At 35.5% G+C, this 25,039-nt stretch overlaps 2 protein-coding genes across 2 annotated transcripts; both read right to left on the bottom strand.

The window, feature by feature from the left end:
• Positions 1-6,536: 6,536 nt before the first annotated feature.
• LOC114636328 (olfactory receptor 6C75) lies at positions 6,537-7,505 on the bottom strand. Its single transcript, XM_028784471.1, has one exon. The coding sequence runs from the start codon at positions 7,503-7,505 to the stop codon at positions 6,537-6,539; it is 969 nt and encodes a 322-aa protein (XP_028640304.1).
• Positions 7,506-19,615: 12,110 nt separating this feature from the next.
• On the bottom strand, positions 19,616-20,554 carry LOC114636330 (olfactory receptor 6C3-like). Its single transcript, XM_028784473.1, has one exon. It carries the CDS (start codon positions 20,552-20,554, stop codon positions 19,616-19,618), a length of 939 nt encoding a protein of 312 aa, XP_028640306.1.
• Positions 20,555-25,039: the final 4,485 nt, after the last annotated feature.

Here is a 25,039-nt window from a genome sequence, read left to right as displayed (position 1 = left end):
TCTCTCTCTCTCTCTCTCTCTCTCTCTCTCTCTCTCTCTCTCTCTCTGTGTCTCTGTCTCATACATACATACACACACACACACATGCACATGCACACACACACACACACAAACTCACATACACTCACTCGTTGTCTCTCAAAAAAACAAACAACTCAATGACAAAAAAAATACCAAACCAAACTATAAATCACAGCAGATCTATGGAATCCATTTTTTAACTTGCCAACTACTCCTTTTCATGGGCCTTCCCATGGTGTGTGGTTGATATCCCTAGCATCACTCCATTGAAGAGGATTGGTTTCTCCTTTCCCAGAAAGTATCTATTGCAAATAGATTCTTATTTATTGATGTTATTCTATATTCACTTCCTTTTCTTCATGCTTAGATTTTGTTTGGTTTGAAATTTCTCAGGTCTTGGGCATGCTGTCATAGTCTCTGTGAGTTTATATATGTATCTGTTAGGAGCCGCGTCCGCCATCGCAAGATGGCACCGGTTTCCTGCTTCCTGGTTCTTCTTGCGAGCCTTGCTTGAATGTGCGCCTGCGCAAGGCGCAAAAACCAGTATGCTAATTTGGCAACATCATAAGAGCCAATGAGTGTGTGGCACGTCTCCTAAAGCTCTATATAAGCCATAAGCTTTTGGGGCTTGGGGTCCCTCGCCTCACTACCATCTAAGAGAGCTGTAACACTAAAAGAGCTGTAACAATAAAACTGCTGTCAGAAGAATCCTGAAGCGTGGTGTTCTCCTTTTCGGCGAGGCGGCGCCCCGCATGTATCAGCTCCTTTGTGCCAGGAATATACTACTTTCTTATAGTTACCCACCAACCCTTCCTCCTACAATATTTGTGCTCATCTTCTGACTCTATGTCCTGATATGTGGTAAGTTTTGAAAAACAGTTCCATGGGCTGCTGAAAAGAAAGGATATTCTTGTGTTTTGGTGGAGTGTTCTGTAGATGTCTCTTATGTATGTTTAGTTATGACATTATTTACTCCATAATTTCTTTGTTTAGTATTTGCCTGGGTGACCTGTTTATTGGCTTAAGTAGGATATTAATGTCACTCCAAGTGATTACAGTCTTCACCACCAGACTTATTTCTGAGTTTCCTTGGAAGACCATTGTCATGGGAACCAGTCACCAGTGGCTCAAGTCCAGGGACCAAGAAAGGAAGGGCTGGAGCTGTATATGTAGTGGAGGATAGCCTTGTCATAGGTAGGAGAGGAGGTTCTTGGTCCTGTGAAAGCTGGATGCCCCAGTGTGGGGGAATTTGAGGGCACAGAGGTGGGAGTGGATGGGTGGGTAGGGGCACACCCTCATAGAAGCAGGAGGAGGGGGAATGGGATAGGGGGTTTGGGGGGAATGGAGACAGGGGACAACATCTGAAATGTAAATAAATAAAATATCCACTTTTAAAAAAGAAAGGAAGGAAAGAAGGACTGGATCCACACCCAGGTCTGCAGCCAGGAGTATGGACTCTGCAATTGAGGAACTTGTTTTCTCCAGAGCTGGTGGAACCTGCATAGACTGGTCTTCCATTGCCTTATGGGTGTGTTTAATTACTTGTACAGTCTGGAGCTGAGTTTGAATAGGCAGTTGCAGTTGGTAACACAGGACCTCACCAGGGGAGGGTGGGGGTGTTGTTTGAGGCTGCAGAAATGTCTTGTTTTGTAACAACTGGCTACATTCAGTAATAGGCATACAGGTACATGTGTGTGTGCACGTACACAGACACACACATTTAATATACAGAAATTCAGTATATTTTATAAAGTATTCTAAAGAAAATGATGTTTCTAGCAAGTTATAGTAACTCCAGGTATGCAATCCTTTGTTCCACAGCCCTTATTTTACCAGAGATGTAAATCTTGTAACATGAGAACTTAGCCTGTGACCATCCTGTGTTAAGACAGTGGGAAGGTGGATATTTCAGCATGAGGTCTCCTTGGTAAAGAATTGTGTCCCAGTGATTAATGATTGTATCTACAAATCCTCCAATTAAAACATTTCCACAAACTTCAAAACAACAACAACCCAAAAGCCAGAAAGTAAAAAGAAATGCTTAGGAAATTTCTCATTATCTTTGAGAATTCTTCATACATTTTGGAGAAATTCTTTTAATAACTTGTTGATTTATGAATATTTTATCCAGCTTTATTACTTTATTATTTCATTCTCTGAACAGTTATATTTTTTATAGATACTTAAAAATACTATCTCCATCAGTTCTTCAGAATTTTCTGAATAGAACATATCACACGCAAATAAACTGTTTTTGGAGGGAACGACATTGCCAAAATATATTGTATAAAAAATTTCCCCTATTTTATTACTTTAAAATAAACTTTTAATCATTGCCGTATTTACAATGGGTTACATATGACATATTCATACACAAATAATGTATTTTGCTCATAGCCACCTCTCCACTGCCCTCCCTTTCCCTTGTTCCTAGTTTTGCTGGACCCTTCCTTCTTTAAATAGTCCTTCTGCTTTTGTATCATATACATGCATGTATAGATTTGTACACATACATGTCTATACATGTATGCACACTGTTTACTATATAGTGAAATCTAGGTCTGTGAAAAGAAATGATACATCATCTTTCTTAGCTCTTTCTCCCTTCTCTTTAAGTTCTCTCTTTCTTCAGCATAATATTCCATGTTCCCAAAAAACACACACACATACACACACATATACAAATACAAACACACACACATACACACACATAAACACACATATGCACACATACATAAACACACACAATACACACAAATAGTCACACATATACACATACACAGACACACAGACACACACATACACACATACACAGACACACAGACACACACATATACACACATACACATATACACACAGACACACACATATACACATACACACATACACATATACACACAGACACACACATATACACATACACACATACACATATACATATACACACACACACACATGCACACACATCCAGATACTACATATGACAAAATATATATTATTCATCTTTCTGAATCTGTAATGTTGTATTTATTTGATGACTACTATAATCCTCTCATTTTTAAGTGACAGAATTTTGTTTTAATTTGTGGAGGAATACATACAACTCCATTAAATTTATAAAAGTTTTTCATTTTTTGTTATTTTATTTACATTTCAAATGTTATCCCTCTTCCCAGCTTCCCCTCCACAACCCCCCATCTCCTTCCCCCTCCCCCACCTGCCCACCCACTCCTGCCCTGCACTCTAGCATTCCCCTACACTGGAGCACTGAGCCTCCACAGAACCAAGGGGCTCCCCTCCCAGTGATACCTGATAAGGCAATCCTCTGCTACATACCCAGCTGGAGCCATGGTCCCCCCATATGTACTCTGTTTGGTGGTTTAGTCCCTGGGAGCTGTGAAGCGGGGTATTCTGATAGTTGCAGTAAAGGGTTTTAATGCTCCTCTGGATGGGTCACCGGAAAGAGCCCTCTAAATTCGAGAATAACACACACACACACAAACACACACACACACATACACAAACACTTGCGCACGCGGGGGGCGGGGGGACCAGTTAATTTTAAATGCCTTGACTAGCTCAAAGGCTGGGTAGTTCTAATCCTTCCTGCTGCTATCAAACACTCCCCTCCAGTCCTTTTGAGTTAACATCTTTTAAAATCTATACTTCTCTGCTACCCGAAACACAGTTGGGGAAGTGGGGACACTTCCCCTGATTCTCACATGTCGGTGGGCCTTTCTTTCTTCTCCCTGTCATGGTGATCTCTGCCTTCCTCTCTTCCAGTTCCTAGCTTGCACAAATCCAAAGGTCCTACCTGACCAGCCACTGACTGTTGGTCGTTTATTGATCGACCAAAAACCAATTGGGGGCAAGGACCTTTAGCATTTGGACACGGAGATTCCCAATTTTGGGGGCCGGATTAATTCAAAACATTAGAACCAATCCTTAACAATATATTCTTTCTTATATTTTCATTGAAAAATTTTACTGTTTTAAACTAGCACATAAAGGAATTTATGCTTCATAAAGGAATTTATTTTGACATTTTTATACATGACAATGTATTACAGTCACGTCCATGCACCTGTAACCATTTATTGTCTCTCTCTCACTCCCATCAACCCCCTTTCCCTTCCCCTTCCCCTTCTCCTTCCCCTTCCTTCCACTTCCCCTTCCCTACTACGTTTTTATTCTTTTAGTTTTAAAATTATTAATTACATTACTTCTCCATTTTTTCCTCCATCTAAACCCTCGCATATATTTCTCCTTGCTCTCTTTCAAATTCATGGCCTCATTTTTATTAATTGTTATTACATACATGTATGTATACATATATATTCCTACCTTTAACATTCTCAGTCTGTATAATGTTACTCAAATGTACTTTTTTCAGGTCTGAAGAAAAATTAAACAGAAAAATTTTTTAAAATCTTCTAAAAAGAATGCTCTACTTGATATATCATACAATAATTTTTATTTTTTATATTTTGAGGTTGGTGATGTGATAAATGACTAAAAATAATTTTCCAATTATCTAGTGTAGTTAAGACCAAATATAAGGACACTGAGGCAGGAGTGGGAGGTTGTGGGAGCGCACCCTCATAGAGGCAGAGAGGAGGGGATGGGCTAGGGGGTTTGTGGAGGGAAAAGGGGAAAGGGGGATAATATTTGAAATGTAAATAAATATTTTTTAAAGTAAAAGATCACTTTTATTACAATAATAAATTATTGGAATAGTCTACTACTTGTAGAGAGAAAATTAGACTTTTTAGACTTGTGCATACTGAAGTGGCCACAGGACAGAAATCATTACACAATCACAAAATGGACTATAATCAACTTTATGTATCTTTGTGTTTTCTTGTATTTTCCTTCTCTTTGAATGGAGCCACAATGTGCCCTCTAAGTGCATATATATATATATATATATATATATATATATATATATATATATAACTTTATGTGTAACTTTAATTACTTTATTTATATTTATTTCAGAAAGTTATAAACTGACTAGCATCTAAATATATTTGTGGATGTACAGAACTGTATCCCTTGTGATCATAACAGGGTATTGGCTAAAAAAAAGGTTGTAATCATTAAGATCTAACTGATAATGGAATAAAAGTAAAAACCACACAAGAAATATTACTCAAAATTTTATCAGTATCTCCAAGATAAGCATATTATCTGAAACATTTCTATTTTAAATAGTTACAAATCTTTAAACAGAAAATAATCGAAAAAAAAGTAAATAATTCTGTATAAATAAACCCAGGCAGTTTGAACTCATGTAAATCAGCAGTTTGTCCATGTTTTTCCCCCATTTTCCTAAATTGGAGCTGATATCTTCAGATAAGCTTTGCTAATCAAGAGGATATATTTGCCCTTAGTCTCTTATTTTCCATTTATCTTCTCCTTCCTGTTTTCCTGCAGTTTGTATTCATTCATTCATTAAATACTGTAAATATACAGTCTTTACAGTTTTTTTCACACTTTGAATTTTTATTTTATCTTTCTGCTTACTTTATCCTACAAAGTCAACTTACATAGTTTCATTTTTATCAACTGACTCAATAAAGAATTTATAATCAAATGAATTATATAATTTCTGTTTTATAATGAAACTAGTACTTGAATGCTGTGCATATCATTCTATGTGGGCACAGTGAAAATAATAAGAGCTTCAGATTGTTCTTGTTCATGAGAATAATTATTTCTTTAACTTACATATGGAAATACATGGAGATCGTCACATTGACCTGTGATTCAGATCAAGCTGAAAACTAAGAAACTAAAAATCTATTCCCTTATCCAGTATCTAGTCAGACTCATAACTTCTCTCTCAAGATAATTAATCTTCTTAATGAAACACAGGAGTTAAGGGACTCATTAACTACAGGACCAACCTTGAAACACTGTTTTCATTTTCTTGGCTACTTCCAAAAGTCATTATCTTGACTATGAGTGTGGGGAAGCAAACTTCTATAAAGGAGACAATGGAAAGATGAAAGACAGCACTGCATGTTGAATAATAGAAAATGTCAAAGACATTAGTAACTAGCATTCACGATTTCCAGGATGATAAACAGGAAGTCAGCACACCATCATTCTGCTCATGCCAACACTTTCTGTTCATTTGGTAGCATGTTTAGTAGCAATTACCATTGTACTAGTAGAAATAATCTGAACCTAAAATCAGGACAACAAGGGACCCTTAGAAATCATGATTTTCTACTTAAAATACGATTAGCAAAAATAAAGGCATTTTCATTAGAATAATCTGTTATTTAAAAAATAGTACCAAAGAATAAAATAAATTTCATACTTTATACTTTTATTAGAAAAATAAATTTAGAAACGTTATATATATCATCTCATATTTCTATTTATTCTCTTTTTTCTGTCTTATAAGTAAGTATAAAACATTTTAATAGATATTGAGAAAGAGTCTATGTAGAGAAGGGCAGAGGTTTTCATTCAGCTCTGCTTTCAGAGGTCCACTTTCCTTATGATCATGTTAATTTCTTTGAGGAAAAGAGGATCCTCTGGATCATGGTTTTGAAGGCTTGCTTCACTTGCTGGTTCCTCAGTGTATAGATGAAGGGGTTCAGGAGAGGAGCCACTGAAGTGTTGAGCACAGCTACTCCTTTGCTTAAAGTCACCCTCTCCCTTGCAGAAGGCTTAATGTACATGAAGATGCAGCTGCCGTAAGAGAGGGAGACAACTATCATATGGGAGGAACAAGTTGAAAAGGCCTTTTTTCTTTGTTTTGTAGAAGGAATTCTCAGAATTGTCCGGATAATATTTGTGTAAGAAAGAATGATTAATGTCAAGGTGACCATGAGTGTTACCACAGCTAACAAAAATGCCATGAGTTCTAGAAAATGAGTGTTTGAACAAGAAAGCTGCAAAATTGGAGAAGAGTCACAGATAAAGTGGTCAATTATGTTGGAAGCACAGAAGTCTAACTGTAACAGAAGGATAATTGGTGGAAAGATAATCAAGAATCCTGCAAACCATGAGCTAAAAACAAGAAGAATGCACACACGGTTGCTCATGATTGTTGTGTAGTGTAGAGGTTTGCAGATGGCCACATAACGATCATAGGACATGGCAGCCAGAAGGTAAAATTCTGTCACTCCCAAGAAAATGAAAAAGAATAGCTGAGCCACACAACCATTGTAGGAAATAGTTCTGTCTCCTGTCACAATAGTAACGAGGAATCTTGGGGTGCAGACAGATGTGAATGATATTTCTAAGAGCGAGAAATTGCGAAGAAAGAAATACATGGGTGTCATCAGATGGGCATCTGAGAGAGTGAGGATAATAATGATGAGGTTCCCAGTCACACTTAGCATGTAGGTAACAAGAAGAAATGTGAAAACCACAATCTGCCACTGTGGATCATCTGTCAGTCCAAGAAGAATAAAATCTGTCACTGCTGTGGAATTTCTCATAATAGCCTCTGCTTCTAAAGGCATTTCCTAAATAGATAAATAAAAAAAATCAACTTTGCTAATAAAGAAATGAGCGTGTTACCTGTGTCTGGTTTATTTCACTTATCATATTGTTTTTCGGATACATCTATGGTGTCATAGATGTTAAGATGGCTATGTCTCCCTCATAAAGCTGGACATTATTGTACAATGTATACATGAACAGAAATAGCACTATGTATTATTTTATATTTGTAACATATTATGTGTAGACATTTGGGATAAATAAGTTTACATAACTAGTGGGTAGTGTGTATATTAACTAAAGCATAGTTAATACTGTTGTATAGTTTACTAAAATTTACTTTGTGAGGAGATTTTATAAACTCTTGCAGCAAAAGGAAAAACAATTAACTAGAAAATGATGGATAAAATAATTTTCTTTATTGCAGCAATCATTTTACCACATATATGAATAAAGACATACTTGTATACATCATATATCTAATGAATAAAATACCTGGTTAGACACATATACTTAAAAATTATTGTTGCCATCATTGTTTAAAATTGATTTTGTGGTAAATCAAACAAAATACTTTAAAACGCTCTGTTCTTACTCATTTCATAATCACAAGTTTGTTTTCTTCACCAGATTCTCGTATATTTAGTCACAAGTCTATGTCTACTGAATAGTTCCTGAAACAAAAAAAAATGACCAAAACCTCATTTTCAGTATAGTATAGTCTCTAAAAAAATTCATTTATAATGCTTTCCTCTACATTTTTAAAATTCTATGCATTATCTTTCTTTTCCTCTTTTCAAAAATCTATACTTCTTGGAGATAAATCTGTGGTTTGGAGAAATGTGTTTCTGGTGTGCACATGTGGACATGTCTAATAGATAAAAGACACTTGAGTCTAATTTCAATGTTTATGTTGCAGGACATTTCCTATCTGCTATAATGATTGTTTGTAGGAATCTAATTACTCTATTATTGGATATGTTTAATTTACCACATTCCTATCTTGAAACTACACCATGACATATAAAGTAATACTTACAAAAATGACCTTATTTTGTTGGTGAGACAAGTCTTGTTATTCTGGTTTTGAATTCATAATCTCATGTATCAGCGCCATGATCAATGAGACTACAGATGTGTACTGATACTCCCGGCTCTAATTTTATTTTTGTGAACTATAAGTGTTCTTACCTTATTCCCTTTTGTAATAATAAGTGACACAGTTCAACAGTCAATGTAACTATTCAGGAGAGAAAGATTGTTTTCTTTCTTCCATATTTTGCATCTATCATCACTTTTGATGTCATACAGATGTTTTTATTTTTTTAGCCTGTCCATCCATCCATGAAGTTATTTCAAAGTTTTAGTTTTGCCCCTATGTCTAGGAAACTTGCCCCAGTCTCCTCCATTCTCTGCAAACTTTACAAGTATTACTGCTGTGAAACAGAGTAATATTTTCTCGGCATTAGTTGGTTCATTTCAAAGGTCAATAAGTTTACCTCAAGTTTTTACCTATAAGTTTTCTGGCAAATGAGGTGTTCTCACTTTCTGTCATCTGCTCTTTGTGATCACATGCAGCAGGTCTACAGTTTCTTATCTTCTGGTTTTATGTGTTGGATCCTAATCTTTTCAATCCATGTTACAAAAATCCATGTGCAAAGCAAAAACAAAAGTATACCTGCTTAGTATAGCAAGTGACTGTTTTCAATTTTGTACAAACTGATCCCCTGGTTCCCATAAACTAAAAAGTATTGCAAGCTGGTAAGATGATAAGAACATGGACAAGTATTTAATCCTATAACTTAGTTTTGCTACGAGGTAAACATTTCGTTGCAGTGCTAAATTTTTCTTTTACTTTTATATGTAATTGAAATTGTATTGTTTAGCTATATATTGCTTATACAGGACACAAACACATACTTGAAAAGCAAAAATTATCTTCCTGAAAAGACATACTTACCTTTTACTACCTATTACTGAAATAGTCACTGTCGTATCTAATGGTCTATTAGTTTGTTTTAGTAGCTTTTGACACTTTTAAAAAGAGTTTTGTAACTGATTTATCCTCTGCTATCTTGTGCTTGAAGTCAAATCTCCAAAATATCAATAATAAAATAATTAAATACATAAATAAAATCCTAAGACTTCTTTTTAAAAAGACACATATCAACTCATTTCTCTTCATGAATCCGAGTACAGTTAAGAACCTATGGTCCAGATTATTGTATCTCTGTACCTAAAGAAATAATACCTTGATAGTTAAAACTAAATTATCATTAAAAAGGTTAATATAATTCCTCTACTATCTTGATGATGAGATGATAGATTGATTTCAGAGCAATGCTATTCAGGCTAGTCCTAATTTTATCTGTTCTATTTAGCTTGGACCCAGGGGAATGGTTCAATGAGTAAACAGAAGACACCATGGAGAATAGATTCTCAGGATACTTAGTAGTAACATGTCCAAGTTACTGAACATAATTTAGAATAGATTAGGTACAAATGACCTGAAAGTAAACAGAAAAGTATACAATGATTTATATTTTATAACTAACTATAACTTTATAAAGAGAAAAAATAGAAATCAGAGGCTGGAGAGATGGTTTAGCAGTTAAGAACACTTGATGCTCTTGTTGAGGTACAGCATTTGGTTTTCAACACCTCATAAGAGGTTTACACCATATACAATTCTAATTCCAGAAAATCTGACACCCTCTTCTGACTTCTATTGTCACCAGAAACATATGTGGTATATATACATACATGTATGTAAAACACTTATATATAAAAAACAAATATAAAAAAACAGAGATCAATTGTGTCTAAATGACAACATATTAAAATATGAATAAGTAGGATATTTCTATTTTAGAGGCAAATGATAGTTAATTGTGGGGTTTTAGAATGATTTGAGGTGCCCATTATTCTGAATGATGAAAGATATCAGACTTTCCTTTATGGTTTTATATCTTTGAACAAGTTATGATTATAACTACCACTTATTAATTCAATCATTATTTTTGAAAATCCATTCTGTTTTGAGTTCTTATGCCTTAGATTTTTTATGCCTTTGAGTCTGTATGTTTATACTGGCTGATTTTGTGTGTCAACTTGATACAAGCAGGAGTTATCACAGAGAAAGGAGCCTTTCTTGAGGAAACGCCTCCATGAGATCCAGCTGAAAGGCATTTTCTCAATTAGTGATCAAGACTTAGAGGGCCCAGCCCACTGTGGGTGGTGCCATTCCTGGGCTGGTAGTCCTGGATTCTATAAGAAAGCAAGCTGAGCAATCAGGGGAGGCAATCCAATAAGCAACCCCATAGCCTCTGCATCAGCTCTTGCCTCCAAGTTCCTGCCCTGTGTGAGTTCCTGTCTTGACTTCCTTTGGGGATGAACAGCAATGTGGAAGTGTAAGCTTTGCCTCTTGGTCATGGTGTTTTGTACAGGAATGTAAACCCTGACTAAGACAATGCCTTAGATTCTAGGCATACAGAAATGATAAAGGCAGCACTCATTTGGATTTTACTTTCACAAAACAGAGTGACAATTAGACATAATTTTGGAATCTGTCTCTTCTTCAAGTCCAATGCCGATAACATTCTTCCTGCACACATACCATCTTTTAAAATTTTTGATATTATAATATAATTATAAAATTTCTTCCTTCTCTTTCCTCTCTCTAAACCTTCCCAGGTATTTCCCTTCTCTCTCTTTCAACTCTCTGTAATTTTTCTTACATTGTTCACACATACACCTCAATATATAAATATAACTTTCTCAGTCTATATAATGCTATGTTTATGTATATGTTTCAGATATGGCCATTTAGTATTGGATAACCAATTGGCATGCTCAGTAGACATACTGGATATATTGTCTTGCTAATCTTTTAGTGTAGACAATCAGTGTTTCATTGCCTAATAGAATGGATGATTTCATATCAAACAAGTTCATTAAGTGGTCATAGATTCCTAGTATTTTAAGGGTCTGTTTCTTAGGGATACTTTTAATATCAAGTGTTATGGCACTCTACGTGATTACATATAAAATCACACAATATGCGTTAAAGAATGGCTTGCTTTGAGGAGTGATCTTAAAGCCACGGACCAAACAGATTATCCATGAGAACTACCCCTTATAAATTCAATGCTATTGCTGTATGTTTAGGACTTCCTTCAGCCCTGAGATCTAAGCCAGCCCTTAAGATGCATAACTATACCCGAATTAGAAGTTCAAATCTCTTATGAGTATATCTGACTTGAAGAATGAAGTTACATTTACAATTGAAAAAGTGTTAGATATAGTCTCTGCATGTAGATAGGCGTTATCTAAAGGATTTTGAAAAGTTAAAAATAAATACATGAAATATTTTAATTTCTATGACTCCAAAGAAAAATGTGATTTACATAAGTAAATCATTAAGATTTATTATCCCTAATGTTCACATGAGAAAACTGAGCTGCTTCCATTGTGATTAAGGGAATACCATGTAAGTTACTATACAAAGACAATAATTATTCTGTTATCACTGTTAGGTATATAAGCTCTATTGGTTTTAAGAAAACTGAATGAGAAAAACGAGAAAATGGTTATATATCATTAAATTAGAACTAAAACTAATAGTTACACTTTATTAAGCACATCAGGTACATAGATATTTTGTGAGGGTTTCACACAAATAGAAAATGTTACTCTCCCTAATTATCAAACAATGGAACTATCTCATTGTACGTTTAGGCAAATTCCCAAGGTTACATCAAGACTTTACACTCTAAGATTCAACAGAGGAATAGCTGAGATGATACCTAGAGTAGCAGCCATGACACTTGAGGAGTTAGGCAGAAGTTTCTTGTTAATTAAATTGTTCAATATAATGTATTTGCTATTGCCTTATATCAAAATATTCCAAATTAAGAAAATATCAAAAAATGTTCTACTCAGGGCAGATTGTTCATAGGAATTAAAATGGTAGCTTTGTGAGTAAAAGAGACTTTTTCCCCGTCTATGCTGCCAGTAGAAATCCTGGAAGGTATATCTTCAAAGAAGAGAGAGGGCAGTCTGTTGAATAACCACTTTGTAAAAACTCATTAAGTACTGTTAAAGGGTTATTGAAAGTTCACTCCATCAGTTTGATAAGTAAAGAGTAAGAAAACAGACATAGGAATGCTAATTAATAGAAAAATGTAGTTGTACTACACATAGTTCTTGGTCTTCATCAGAGAAGCTTCTTTCAGTGTGTGGCAGTGACATATAGAGACTCATAGCTGGTCAAACAGCAGAGAATAAGTGTGTATCGAGTATCCAGCCACAGACATATCACATCTGTGTCACAAACTCTCCTTGAAAGCCTCAGAGGCCAATGTGAGAGAGCAGATTAAAATGGATAGAAATGGTAAGAACCAGAGTTTGAAGAAGACTAGGACAAAACTGTCTCCTGGACAGGGCAATACAGTTGCATCTATGCGCACACAGCTGCTGTAGTTGTCTACACAAGGTCTCTACAGGGTCAGGCCAAATCAACACTCCAGCATGGAAGGGGAGGTCCATGTGAGAACCCACAACTAGCTAAGGAGCTATTGACAGCTGATAATTATTACATGAGTAGGAGTCAGTTTTTGTTTTTTGTTGTTGTTGTTGTTTTGTTTTTTTTTGGTTTTTTTTTTTGTGTGTGTGTGTGTGTGTGTGTGTGTGTGTGTGTGTGTGTGTGTGTTTTAAGGAATATGGTCCCTGGCAGATAACTGACCATCGTCCAATGGATGGCCCCACAGCCATGTGCATCTGGGTATCAATAAGTAAGTTATAAAAATACTTGAGGCTGGGCCTCCTTTCCTTCAGTCTCTTTTCCATATTTGTCCCTGCAGTTCTTTTAGACAGGAACAATTCTGGGTCAGAGTTTTTGACTGTGAGATGATAACCCTATCCCTCCACTTGATGCCCTGTCTTTCTTCTGGAGCTGGACTCTACAAGTTCTCTCTACTGTTGGGCATTTCATCTAAGGCCAATCCCTTTGAGTACTGAGAGTCTTTCACCTCCCATGTCCCCCAAGCAGCATATACTAGCTGGTCAGACACACACACACACCACACACACATACAGCAGAGGACTGCCTGGTCTGAACTCAGTGAGAGAAGTCACACCTAACCCTCAAGAAACTTGAGGCCCCAGGGAGTGGGAAGGCCTAGAGGGGTGGGGATGGGGTAGAGATGATCTCTTAGAGACCAGGGAGGAGGAATGGGATGAGGACCTGTGGGAGGTCTGACAGGGAGGGGGATAACATCTGGACTGTAAAAAAAAAATTAAAGATAACTAAAAAAAAAAGATTTGAAGCTGGGAAGGAATTAAGGGGAGATGTATAGGAAGGTGTAGAGGAAGAGAGTGATGGGTGAATATATTGTGTGCTTATATGAAAATTTGAATGATAAATAAAAATGTATTTAAAATAAACTTTGATCACTAATTATATGCTGAAGAGATGTATGTTTGTGTAGAATCATAACAAAAAATAAAAAGCAGTGATTCTTTAAAAAATAAATATATATATAAAGCTGCCTTGTCTGGCCAGAGTGGGAAATGATAAGCCTAGTCCTACAGTGACTTGATGTGCTTGGGGGAGGGGCAGACCCAGGGGGTTTTCTCCTTCTCAAAGGAGAAAGAAAGGAAGAGGGGGAGAATCTATGTCAAGGGGTACTGAAAGGAGAGGGTGACTGATATTGGAATGTAAAGTGAATAAATTAATTAATTAAGAAAGATGTTTGAAGAAACAGTGACGGTTTCAAGAAAAATCCATAAAAGATAGAAGTAAATATTAATTTTGAGAAAGTTTATTGATAATGGGATCAGGAAGTAGTTGTTTTGAAACTCCTATTTGTTTATTAATTTAACAAATACATTTTACTGAATGAATATAATTCAATATATCCTTTGGGAGATCAATAATGAGGCCAATGCTCTCTTTACTTTAAAAAGAGAGCCATTAATAGAGATGGCTTTAAAACTGAAATTCCAGTACCTCATAAAAATTCCTCTATATGGATGATCATAACTCCACTATCCTAGCACAGGAACTTTGTTAAGTGTTAATAAGGTTGATGGGCTTCCTATTGCTTAGGCTCCCATGGATCAAATACACTGATTAAAGACAGAAATGTTTCTCACTATACAAACAGAACAAAAAAAGAAAAAAAGAATTCAAGCTTGGGGCTATACGACCTTGGGAATTTTAACATGAGTGATTCAACATCAGAGGACTTTAAAGCTTAATGAAAACTTGGCGGAGAATGGATAAGCAGTATCTATAAGCGGGATAATGAATCACCAAACATAAAGTCTATAGAGATGGCTGAAGGTGGTGGTTCAGATAAATCCAAACATGATATAGTTTTGATCACAAGATCAAGGGAAATATAATACAATGAAAATGTGCTGCAGTCATGCTGTTACATTTGAAATAATTGGGGAAAGAGTTAGGGAAGTCTAAATTTCTAAATTAAATGATTTTCTTTGTTGTCCAAGATATTTAAGTATAATTTCAAAGGAATAATTCTTGGCTCTTGAACCTTTTGTTTCTCTGGGAATATGTTAATTTATAAAAATCCCTATGAACCTACCCTGAAAAGTATTTATTTAATACTTTTATGAAGGAATACACCATCTCAATAGCACTTAGAATATTAGAATTCTGAAATTCTAATATTGTTGTGTATATTTTTATTTTGTAAGACCTCTTCCATCGGAGTTGATTCAGTGGTTGCTTGTTGAGTTATCATCCTGATTGGAATTATTGTTCAGATATATATGTGTTATGATTTATTTTCTATTATCCCTTTTGCTTCTTCTTTAAAAGAAAGAGAAAACATTTTCACTTAAAGGATATTGCTCAGCCAGGCAGTGGTGGTGCACACCTTTAATCTCAGCACTTAGGAGGAAGAGGCAGGTGGATTTCTGTGTTCAAGGCCAGCCTGGTCTACAGAGTGAGTTCCAGGACAGCAAGGGCTACTCAGAGAAACCCTTTCTTGAAAAACCAAATAAATAAATAAATAAATAAATAAATAAATAAATAAATAAATAAATAAATGATATTGCACAATTCTTAGACAGGAAATACCTTCAATATAGTTCACACAAATAAAGTATACTGCTTCATAGTGTTGCTCTATTTTCTTTAACAAATTGAATGAATAAAAGCAGCTATTTAACAGAAACAGTAATTATTATTTTGTTCGTTCAGTCCAGTGGCTGGCCCAACTTGGGATCCATCTCAAGGGGAGGATAACCATACACTTAATCTGTTACTATTACAACTTTGTGATTTGAACTCATGGCTCCTTTTTCAGAACATCTATTCAGTTATTTTTTTTACTACATGAACTAGGAATCATTACAGTGCAATACAAACATTGTAGGCAATCCTTTTATACTGATATAGAACTTGACATATGGGTTTTTTAAAGTCCTTCAGCTAAAGAATTTTCTCAAAGAGTAGAAATGGTTCCATCCTAAAACCCAATATTTATCACAAAATCACAATGGTGTCAGGGAGATGCAGGGGAGACAGGAGAGAAGTCCTGAGAGCCACCAGAATGAATGGAAATATGCAACCTCAGAGGTTGAGAGGTAGGGGGACCCTCTAGAAAGTACCAGAGACCTGGGAAGTGAGAAGCTCCTTAGATGAAATGCCGTACAGTGGGGAGAGGTAACTCATAGAGGCTACCTCCAGTAGAAAGGGCATCAAAGGGAGGGATGGGGTTTTCATCCCACAGTCAAAAACAATAACCCAGAATTGTTCCTGTCTAAAAGAGCTTCAGAGACAAAAATGGAGAAGAGACTGAAGGAAAAGCAGTCCAGTGGCTGGCCCAACTTGGGATGCATTTCAAGGGGAGGCTCCAAGGCCTGACACAATTACTGATGGCTATAATATGATTACAGACAGAAGTCTAGCATGGCTGTCTTCTGAGAGGCCCAACAAGCAGCTGACTAAGGTGGAAACAGATACTTACACCCAACCATTGGATTGAAGTCAGGGACCCCTATGGTTGAATTAGGGAAAGACTGGAAGAAGCTGAGGCAACCCCATATCAAGACCAGTAGTCTTAACTAACATGGACCTCTGACATCTCTCAAACACAGAGCCACCAACCAGGCAGCATACATGAGCTGGTCTGAGACCCTCAACACATATATAGCAGAGGACTGCCTGGTCTGTCCTTGGCGGGAGAAGAAGGGCCTTACCCCATCCCAGGGAGTAGGGAGGCCTGGTGGGAGCAGGGGACATCCTCTTGGAGAAGGAGGAGAAGGAATGGGATGAGGAACTGTTAGGAGAGTGGACATGGAGGAGGCAACAACTGGACTGTAAACAAATAAAAGTAATAAAAAAGAAACAATAAAACAAGACCCACTCCAGAGCTCCCAGGGACTAAACTGCCAACCAAAGAGTACACATGGAGGGACCCATGTCTCCGGCCGCATATGTAGCAGAGGATTGTCTAGCATCAATAGGAGGAGAAGCCCACGGTCCTGTGAAGTCTCAATTCCTCAGTGTAGGGGAGCTAGGGCTGGGAAGTGGAAGTAGGTGGGTGGGTGAGGGAGCACCCTCATAGAAGCAGGGGGAGGGAGATGGGAGAGGGGGTTCCAGAGGGGAAACCAGGAAAGGAGATAACATTTGAAACGTACATACATAAAATATCCAATTTAAAAAGAAGCAATAACAGATAGATGATAGATAGATAGATAGATAGATAGATAGATAGATAGATAGATAGATGATAGATAAATAGATGACATCTGAGCTTGAAGGTGCTTGACTGTAATCTCAGCACATGAAAGGGAAGGCTAAAGCAAGGGCATCTTAAGTAGAGGCCACCATGAACTACACAGTGAGACTCTTACTAAAAAAACAAAATTAAGTAATAAATATTTTAGAATGAAATCACAGTGATTTTAAAACTTTACAAAAATTAGTGAGAACTTATACCTGGTAGGTTCCTGCTCATTTTTAGAAAACTGTTACCATACACATACAGATATTAAGAATACATTGTGCATGTATAATAACCCATTTAATTATTTACAAGGTATTTTGTTCGATTATCCACTATATATGTATTTTTTATGATTTTGTATATAGAACACAGTTGTTTTTCCTAGATACAGAATGACAAATACCTGAAACAGTTCGATATATAGAATTCTAGAATGTAGTTCTTTTTAAATTAAATATTACTTTAGTCTTTAGTGTATGGGGGGGTTGTTTGCATGTATACTGTATATGTATGGATGCCTGGTGCCTGTGTTGAATCCTATGGAGCTGTAATTACAGATAGCTGTGAGTCACCATATAGGTGTTAGGATTTAACCCTGATTGTTTGGATGAAGAGTCAGTGCTCTTAATTTACAAACCATTTTCGCGGCCTAAGACACAGTTCTTCATATAACTTTACAAATGGAATTGGAAAAATGTAGAGTCACCAGGAGGCCTTTGTCACTATTTGGGGAGCAATTCCCTCCAATCAGGAAGTAATGTGAGTGTGACTCCCAAGCCAATCAAGAAACACAAGCATAAAAGTCAAGATGACAGAAGTCAAGATCTGTCATGTATCATGGGCTTGTGATTTTAGACCAACATGAGCACATGTTTAGCAATTGCAAAACTAATCAAGTCAGGATGGGGTCCAAGACGGGATACATGCTGTCTGTCTCTGTCAATGGCAACAATACCTGACCTATTCCTCTTAATGAGAATTTTAGAAAATGTATGTGGAATTATTCTTTTTTAAAAAAAATCACAAAATCATTTATGGGAGTAAATAAACCAAACATTGCAAAGTACATCAACAATATAGTATTTAACATGGGATTCTATTAGTAAATTATTGACAAGAAACTCTGTGTATTCTGACTTCATGAATACAGGTTTTGCTGTTAGTCAATTTAAATACTATATTTGTAAGTTATTGGCTTTGAAATATTTAACTATCAGCTTCTATTTTACATTACTAATTCCCTGATAAATTAGAGATAATAGAGTTCAATTTTAAGGAATTTTACAAAATAAATACTCATGTAACTTGTCTAAGCTGAAGTATAATGTGCACAGTATCCACACATATAGTAAGCACCAGCTTTCCTATCAGAAATTATAAATTACTAGATCCTGAGATTAGAAATCAGTCTCCAGAAAACTGAAATTACATAGGCATATCATAACTTTGTTTGTTTTGCTTGTATTAGTTTACATTTTCTGCTTTATGTTATCATAAATATTAGGTCTACAAGAGAATTATATTAATGTGGAGTAGTAATTGTTGGCACCTCATGAACTTGTTGAAAAAAATCCAATTGACCAATATGTTAAAACAGATACAGAATGTCTATACTGCAACAATCATTGTAATAATCACTGCATATTTTTATTTCACCTTTTATCAATGTCTTTTTATTATAATTATTAGTATAAAGAACATGATTCATATGATTATGGTATTTTTAAATATTTAGTGGATATTTATTTTTTAATAAAACCGCCAATGGTTGTAGTTATCTGATTTCACAGAATGCTGAATAGAACCAGATTTCCTGGTAACATTCTCTCCTATTAAATGGTAAAAATAATAATTCTTAAATCCAGATCTTGACACTGTCTAGTATACTAAATGTATATATCCAAAAGCTAATACCCATGCTAATACCCAAAAGCATGATCATTACCCTAGACTTTGCATATCATCTAAATAAATTTCAATAAAAATTTCAAGTATCAGAAAATCATGAAGCAGTATTCAGTTTTCCCAAGTTTATTGACTATAATGATAATAAATTTCTAGTAAGATGGTAAGCTACCAAATAATAGTAATGAAAGTCCTGATATGGATTGGACAATAGAAAAACATCTTAAAGTAGTTCATTTTTTAGAAAAAAAGGCACACTCACAAGTAAACAATGGATGATAAATACAAAGACCAGTAGATTGATGAACAGGCATAGAAATGAGCTAGACATGCAGAGCATCATGCTTTACTCTAAACATGGAATATCATTAAATATCAAAATGAAGCCCTATCCCAAGTCATGTTTTTTTCTCTGTTACCTATAAATTTGGAAAGAAGGATGTATACTTTTAAAATTACAAATGCTTTCATTTGCCAGAGAAAAGCACTACTTTTTGGATGGTGTCCTTAAAGGCTTGTTTCACTTGCTGGTTCCTCAGGGTGTAGATGAATGGATTCATCATAGGAGCCACAGAAGTATTGAGAATAGCTACTCCTTTGGTCAGTGATGCCTTTTCTTTGGCAGAAGGGTTAGCGTACATGAATATACAGCTGCCATACGAGATAGAAATGACAATCATGTGGGAGGAGCATGTCGAGAAAGCCTTCTTTCTCTGACTGACAGATGGAAGTTTCAAGATTGTCTTAACGATGAACATGTAAGAAAGAATGATCAATGCTAAAGTGAAGAGCAGTATCACTATTGCAGAGTAAAACCCAATCACTTCCAGGAGCCATGTGTCTGAGCAGGATAACTGCAGGAGGGGGAAGTAGTCACAAGCAAAGTGGTCGATGACATTGGAGCCACAGTAATCTAACTGAAGAAAGAGAATGACGGGTGGGAAGATGTTTAGGAACCCTGCCAGCCAGGCAGAAAACACCAGCAGTACACAGACTCTTCTGTTCATGATGGTTGTGTAGTGCAGTGGTTTGCAGATGGCCACATAGCGATCATAAGACATAGCAGTGAGAAGGTAAAATTCAGTGATACCCATGAAGATGAAGAAAAACAATTGAGCTGTGCAATTATTGTAGGAAATAGTTTTGTCTCTGGTAACAATTGCGCTTAGAAACCTAGGGATACAGACCGTTGTAAAGGTTATTTCTAAAACAGAGAAGTTCCTGAGGAAAAAATACATGGGGGTCTGTAGATGAGGGTCTACCAAGGTGAGGGTGATTATGGTCAAGTTTCCAGTGACGCTTAGTATGTACATGAGAATTAAAAAGAGGAAGATCACAATCTGAAGCCCAGGATCGTCTGACAGTCCTAATAGAATGAATTCTGTTGGCACTGTGTGGTTTTTCATTGTGAATCTTCTTCTCTTTAAATATACTAAGTGTATTCCTCCATAACGCAACATACATAGAAAAATACTGAAGACAGGGCATGGTATTTAGAAAACATTTGTAAAGATGAATAGTCTTATGAAATAAAAATCCGCCCTTCCTTATTTTCCACTCAAATGACAAATAACATCTGTTGTTCAACCTGTTGACTGGAAAATACATATAAATGAGATATAAATGTTAATTAAAAATTCTGATGATATCACATGAATCATTTTTCCAATGTTTTAAAAATAGTTATACTATACTTTTATTTATACTATACTTAGAATAATTTAAAAATCATTAAGTTACCTACTGAAGCATGTAAAGTAGTGTAACTGATCTCCCCTCTCCTCGACATTGTAAAAATGAGTCTAGAACACGGTATAGCCTAAATATGCAGCTCAAAAGCTTATAGAGGTAATTTAGTCTTACCTTCAGATTTACCTCTTGTAAAACTATACGCACTGTAGTTTTGGAAACTTTCAAAACTTCACCAAAATTTGGCTTTAATGACCATCTCATTGGAGAAGCAACTGCATACTCATGGACATATTCAGGCAGTCTCTTCAATATTTCAAACTTCAGGATCTTTGGATAATGACATTCTTCTCCCTATGTGGTTTTCTTTTGTAATACCAAGACCAGGGGATAAAAAAGGAAAACCTTTTTTTGAAACAATAAGCCATTAGCTAGAAAAATATGCAAGGTTTAATTTTTAATACAACAGTGCTAAACACATACAAATAGATGGTCAAAGTAACACAGGGAAGTAGCTATGCTTTCAAATAATTGAAATGCCCTTTAAAGGCTCTGTTTCTATCAGAGTATTACATTAAACAGGGGGTGTAGGAGAACAATCCAGTACTTACTGTTGGTTCTCTGTTTGGGGGTCTTCTGTGACAACATTTATTCGATTTCAGTGCCAAAAGGAACTATAAATCCACCAAAAATGCATATAAAATATTTTTACTTGGCATACAGTATAGTGGGTTTCATTCTGACATTTTCATGCATATGTATCATCGTATCTTGCAGTATACATAGAACAAGAGTAAGATCCTGCTTCATTATCTCTCCTCTTTTCTTCTCCTTGGTCTCCTACTTCCTCTTTGCTTTCCCCTCTCTCTCTCTCTCTCTCTCTCTCTCTCTCTCTCTCTCTCTCTCTCTCTCTCACACACACACACACACACACACACACACACACACTTGAATCTAGATTCTGCATATGAGAGAGTGTGTGATGTTTAGTCTTTTTCCCATCACACTATCCCCTTCCTTCCTTCCTTCCTTCCTTCCTTCCTTCTTTCCTTCCTTCCTTTATATCCCCCATAAGACCTCCTTCATTTTTCACATTAAGTATATGTTATATGCAGATAACATTGTAAATGCTTAAGTAAATTGGAATATTTTATCATATATGAAGATAACAAACTTACTTCTGGGTTCATCTTGAAAATGAAGTCTGAAATCCTACTTTCTTAAATAGTCATTTCATAGCCGGCAAGTTGGCTCAGTAACATTTGAGTTCACCTTTCCTGACAAACAAGATGATTTAACTTTGTGGTGTCTCTCCAGATTACATTTCTTTTTCTTAGAGACTTGTAGTATTTAACTCATGGTATGCTTAATTTCAGTTACTCTAAAATCTTTGAAACAGTATATCCAATTACAGTGGAGCTATCATTTTTGTTCTTCCACGGACAAATATGGGAAAGCCTGTGCTGATGGGGGGCAGGTCCTCTTCCATTTGCTTCATCACATAGCACAAACAGCTTCCTAAAACATTTTCCTCTGCCTTTACATGGGTGTTTTAGGTGAATATTTTGCAACAATCAAAGTTACACCCGAAAAATAAGTAGTATTTTCTATAGGCTTAAGAGAATTTTTTGTTGTTGCTGCAAATGATGGCTTGAATAGCCAAAAATAAGGAAGATTTCTATCTGGGTATCTTTCAAACTGGACCTGGACTTGGACTCACTTTGTATATTTCTGTTAGCCCACGGGAATTGATAAACAATGTCATGGAGAGACATCATTAAGACAAGGATGAATCATTAATATGCTCCTTTTTGTTAATATTAACGGGAAGTTTGCAAAAGATTCAGAACCAATGAGGCAAACATATGAACAATATGCAATATAATTTAACTTTCTTTTAAAATATTTTATTTTATTTTTAATAAAGTGACTGTCTGAGTTGTACACGTATATGTGAGTGTGGTAGCCCATAGAGGCCAGAGACATTGGATTTCTAGGAACTAAAGTTCTCAGTGGGCAGCCGTCAGGTGGAAACATTGAGAACTGAACTCAGGTCCTCTGGAAGAGCAGAATATGCTCTTAATGGCTGAGTAATCTATCCAGCCCTGAAGTTAATTTGCTAATCTGCTGTGTTGCATGAGTTTATTCTTTTCTTCTGGACCTGTCAAGAGAGTTGCCATGCTTATGTCCTTTGAAGTTTAAGAATCCAGGAAAGCCTTTTTGCTGGGCCACAATGAGATATTATTTTGATTTCTTGTATGACTTAAATGTATTTTGAAATAAACAGTGTTTGATCAATTTTTAACACTCAATTTTTAACATTCAGGAAAATCCTTTCAATGTTTTTCATGATAATATCACAGAGAAGTTACCTCAAGTTACCTCAAGAAGTTTATTACCTTCTGGTTGCTTCTATCCAGTATACCTCTTATTTTAATTAAGTTTTTGCTTATACTTGTGTGTGTGTATGTATGTGTGTGTATGTGTGTGTCTGTATGTGAATTTTCTATGTGTGAAAATAATTATGAACTGAAAAATACATGTTGAAAATGTGTTATTTTCAACTTACATTACACTTCACAATTTCTCCTTATGTTCTTTTCATGTACAAATAATGCAAAAGCATAAAACATGTGTGCATTTAATTCCTTAAGTGATCGTCATTGAAAGGTTTTAAAGCTAGGAGTAACTCCCAATGGAGATTAAATTAAAAATTAAAAATAAAATCTCTGCATTAAAAATGTAAGAGTTGAAGTGATACATTATATAAGAATAATTGATTCAAGATATTCATGTAGAAATATCAAAAATTTAGTTCATGTTCATGAAAGTTTTATTCCTTTGCCTTTGTTTTAAAATATATTTAGGGGGATATTAGCCTATTTTATTCCACTAACTTATTAATGAAAATAGATGTAGCAATTACACTCTGACTAAACCATTTCTAAAGGAACAAAACTGTATGAGGTCCCACATATTAATATAAGGGATAACTAATATAAAAGCTTGAGGAAGGTAGAAGTTAATTTGGTATCTTTTCCCCATCATATCTATAATTGTGAGCAGTGCAGTTCTTACTAATTTTTTATAAGAAAGAGGGCAAACATCTATAAGACAAAGCAGCATTTTTGAAAACTCCTATTATGTACATTTCTCCTCTGTAATATATATTTTTCTCTTTATAAAAGCAAATTTATTTCATAAGAAGATGCTGCCATATGGCTATTTTCTTTTAGTGATGGTAAAATACACCATAACATGGGATTTATGAGATCCACAATGTTTTCAAATTTTTATTGATTCTTTGTGAATTTCAGACCATGTACCCTAATCCCACACATCTCCCCATCCCTTCAAACTTGCAACTCCTCCCTGCAAAGAAAACAAAATAAAAATAAAACAACAACAATTTTGTCAAGAAAGCTGCCATGTATCACCCTTTTGATCAAACAGCTTTACTTAAATGACCATTGCAATGAGTCATTGGTCTGGTTCGAGGCCTCTGGCTTCTGCTATCCTATAAACTGGATGGGGACTCCTTTCAGATATTCTGTTGTTGCCCTGTGTCATGGAGATCCTGCAGGACAGCCCCTTCATGTTCTCCAGCAGTTCATAGTTGGGGTAGATATTGGAGTGGACAACTCAGAGCCCTGGATCTAGGCCTGGGCAGAACCCAGATAGTTTTGATTTGCATTTCTGTGTGGTGAAGCTCATAATAAAGTAAAAACAAAATTTTAGTGTTATCCTTTAAAACCTAGTGTGTCTAAAATTTCTTGAATTTTTACTTCAGTGCAGTTTAGGTCTCAGACACACAGACCTTTATATGGATTGAGTAATTATAATTATGTATATATGTAATAGTAATTAAAGATAAAAATATTGTGAATTTTTCTCTCTCGAGGCTACTTGCTATTCCTGAGTAAGAAAAAGGAACAATAGTAGCTTTATTTTCTCCTTGGTACAATGAATACATTATTGATAATATTGTTTATTTTTTATTGTTTAGGTTCCCGTATCATTGCTAATTTATACAACATACTGTGCTGACATTTATAAAATTAAGTGTGATCACATATATTTTACACACTAGTTTTTTTTCTCTTTTAGAACAATATTGGAACAAGACAAATATTTTCTTTCACTGAGTCATTTCTTCATTTAGTGTGCATATCTTTGAATAAATGAATAGATAAAGAGAATAG

Source organism: Grammomys surdaster, unplaced genomic scaffold, assembly GCF_004785775.1.
Source record: "Grammomys surdaster isolate TR1022 unplaced genomic scaffold, NIH_TR_1.0 123550, whole genome shotgun sequence".
Classification (NCBI taxonomy): domain Eukaryota; kingdom Metazoa; phylum Chordata; class Mammalia; order Rodentia; family Muridae; genus Grammomys; species Grammomys surdaster.
Note: the sequence above shows the minus strand (reverse complement) of the source record. Positions and strands in the feature narration are given on the sequence as shown.

What these genes read in the sequence shown, in the direction of transcription:
- LOC114636328 (XM_028784471.1), bottom strand. Translation starts at nt 7,505, where the DNA reads ATGCCTTTAGAAGCAGAGGCTATTATGAGAAATTCCACAGCAGTGACA.
- LOC114636330 (XM_028784473.1), bottom strand. Translation starts at nt 20,554, where the DNA reads ATGAAAAACCACACAGTGCCAACAGAATTCATTCTATTAGGACTGTCA.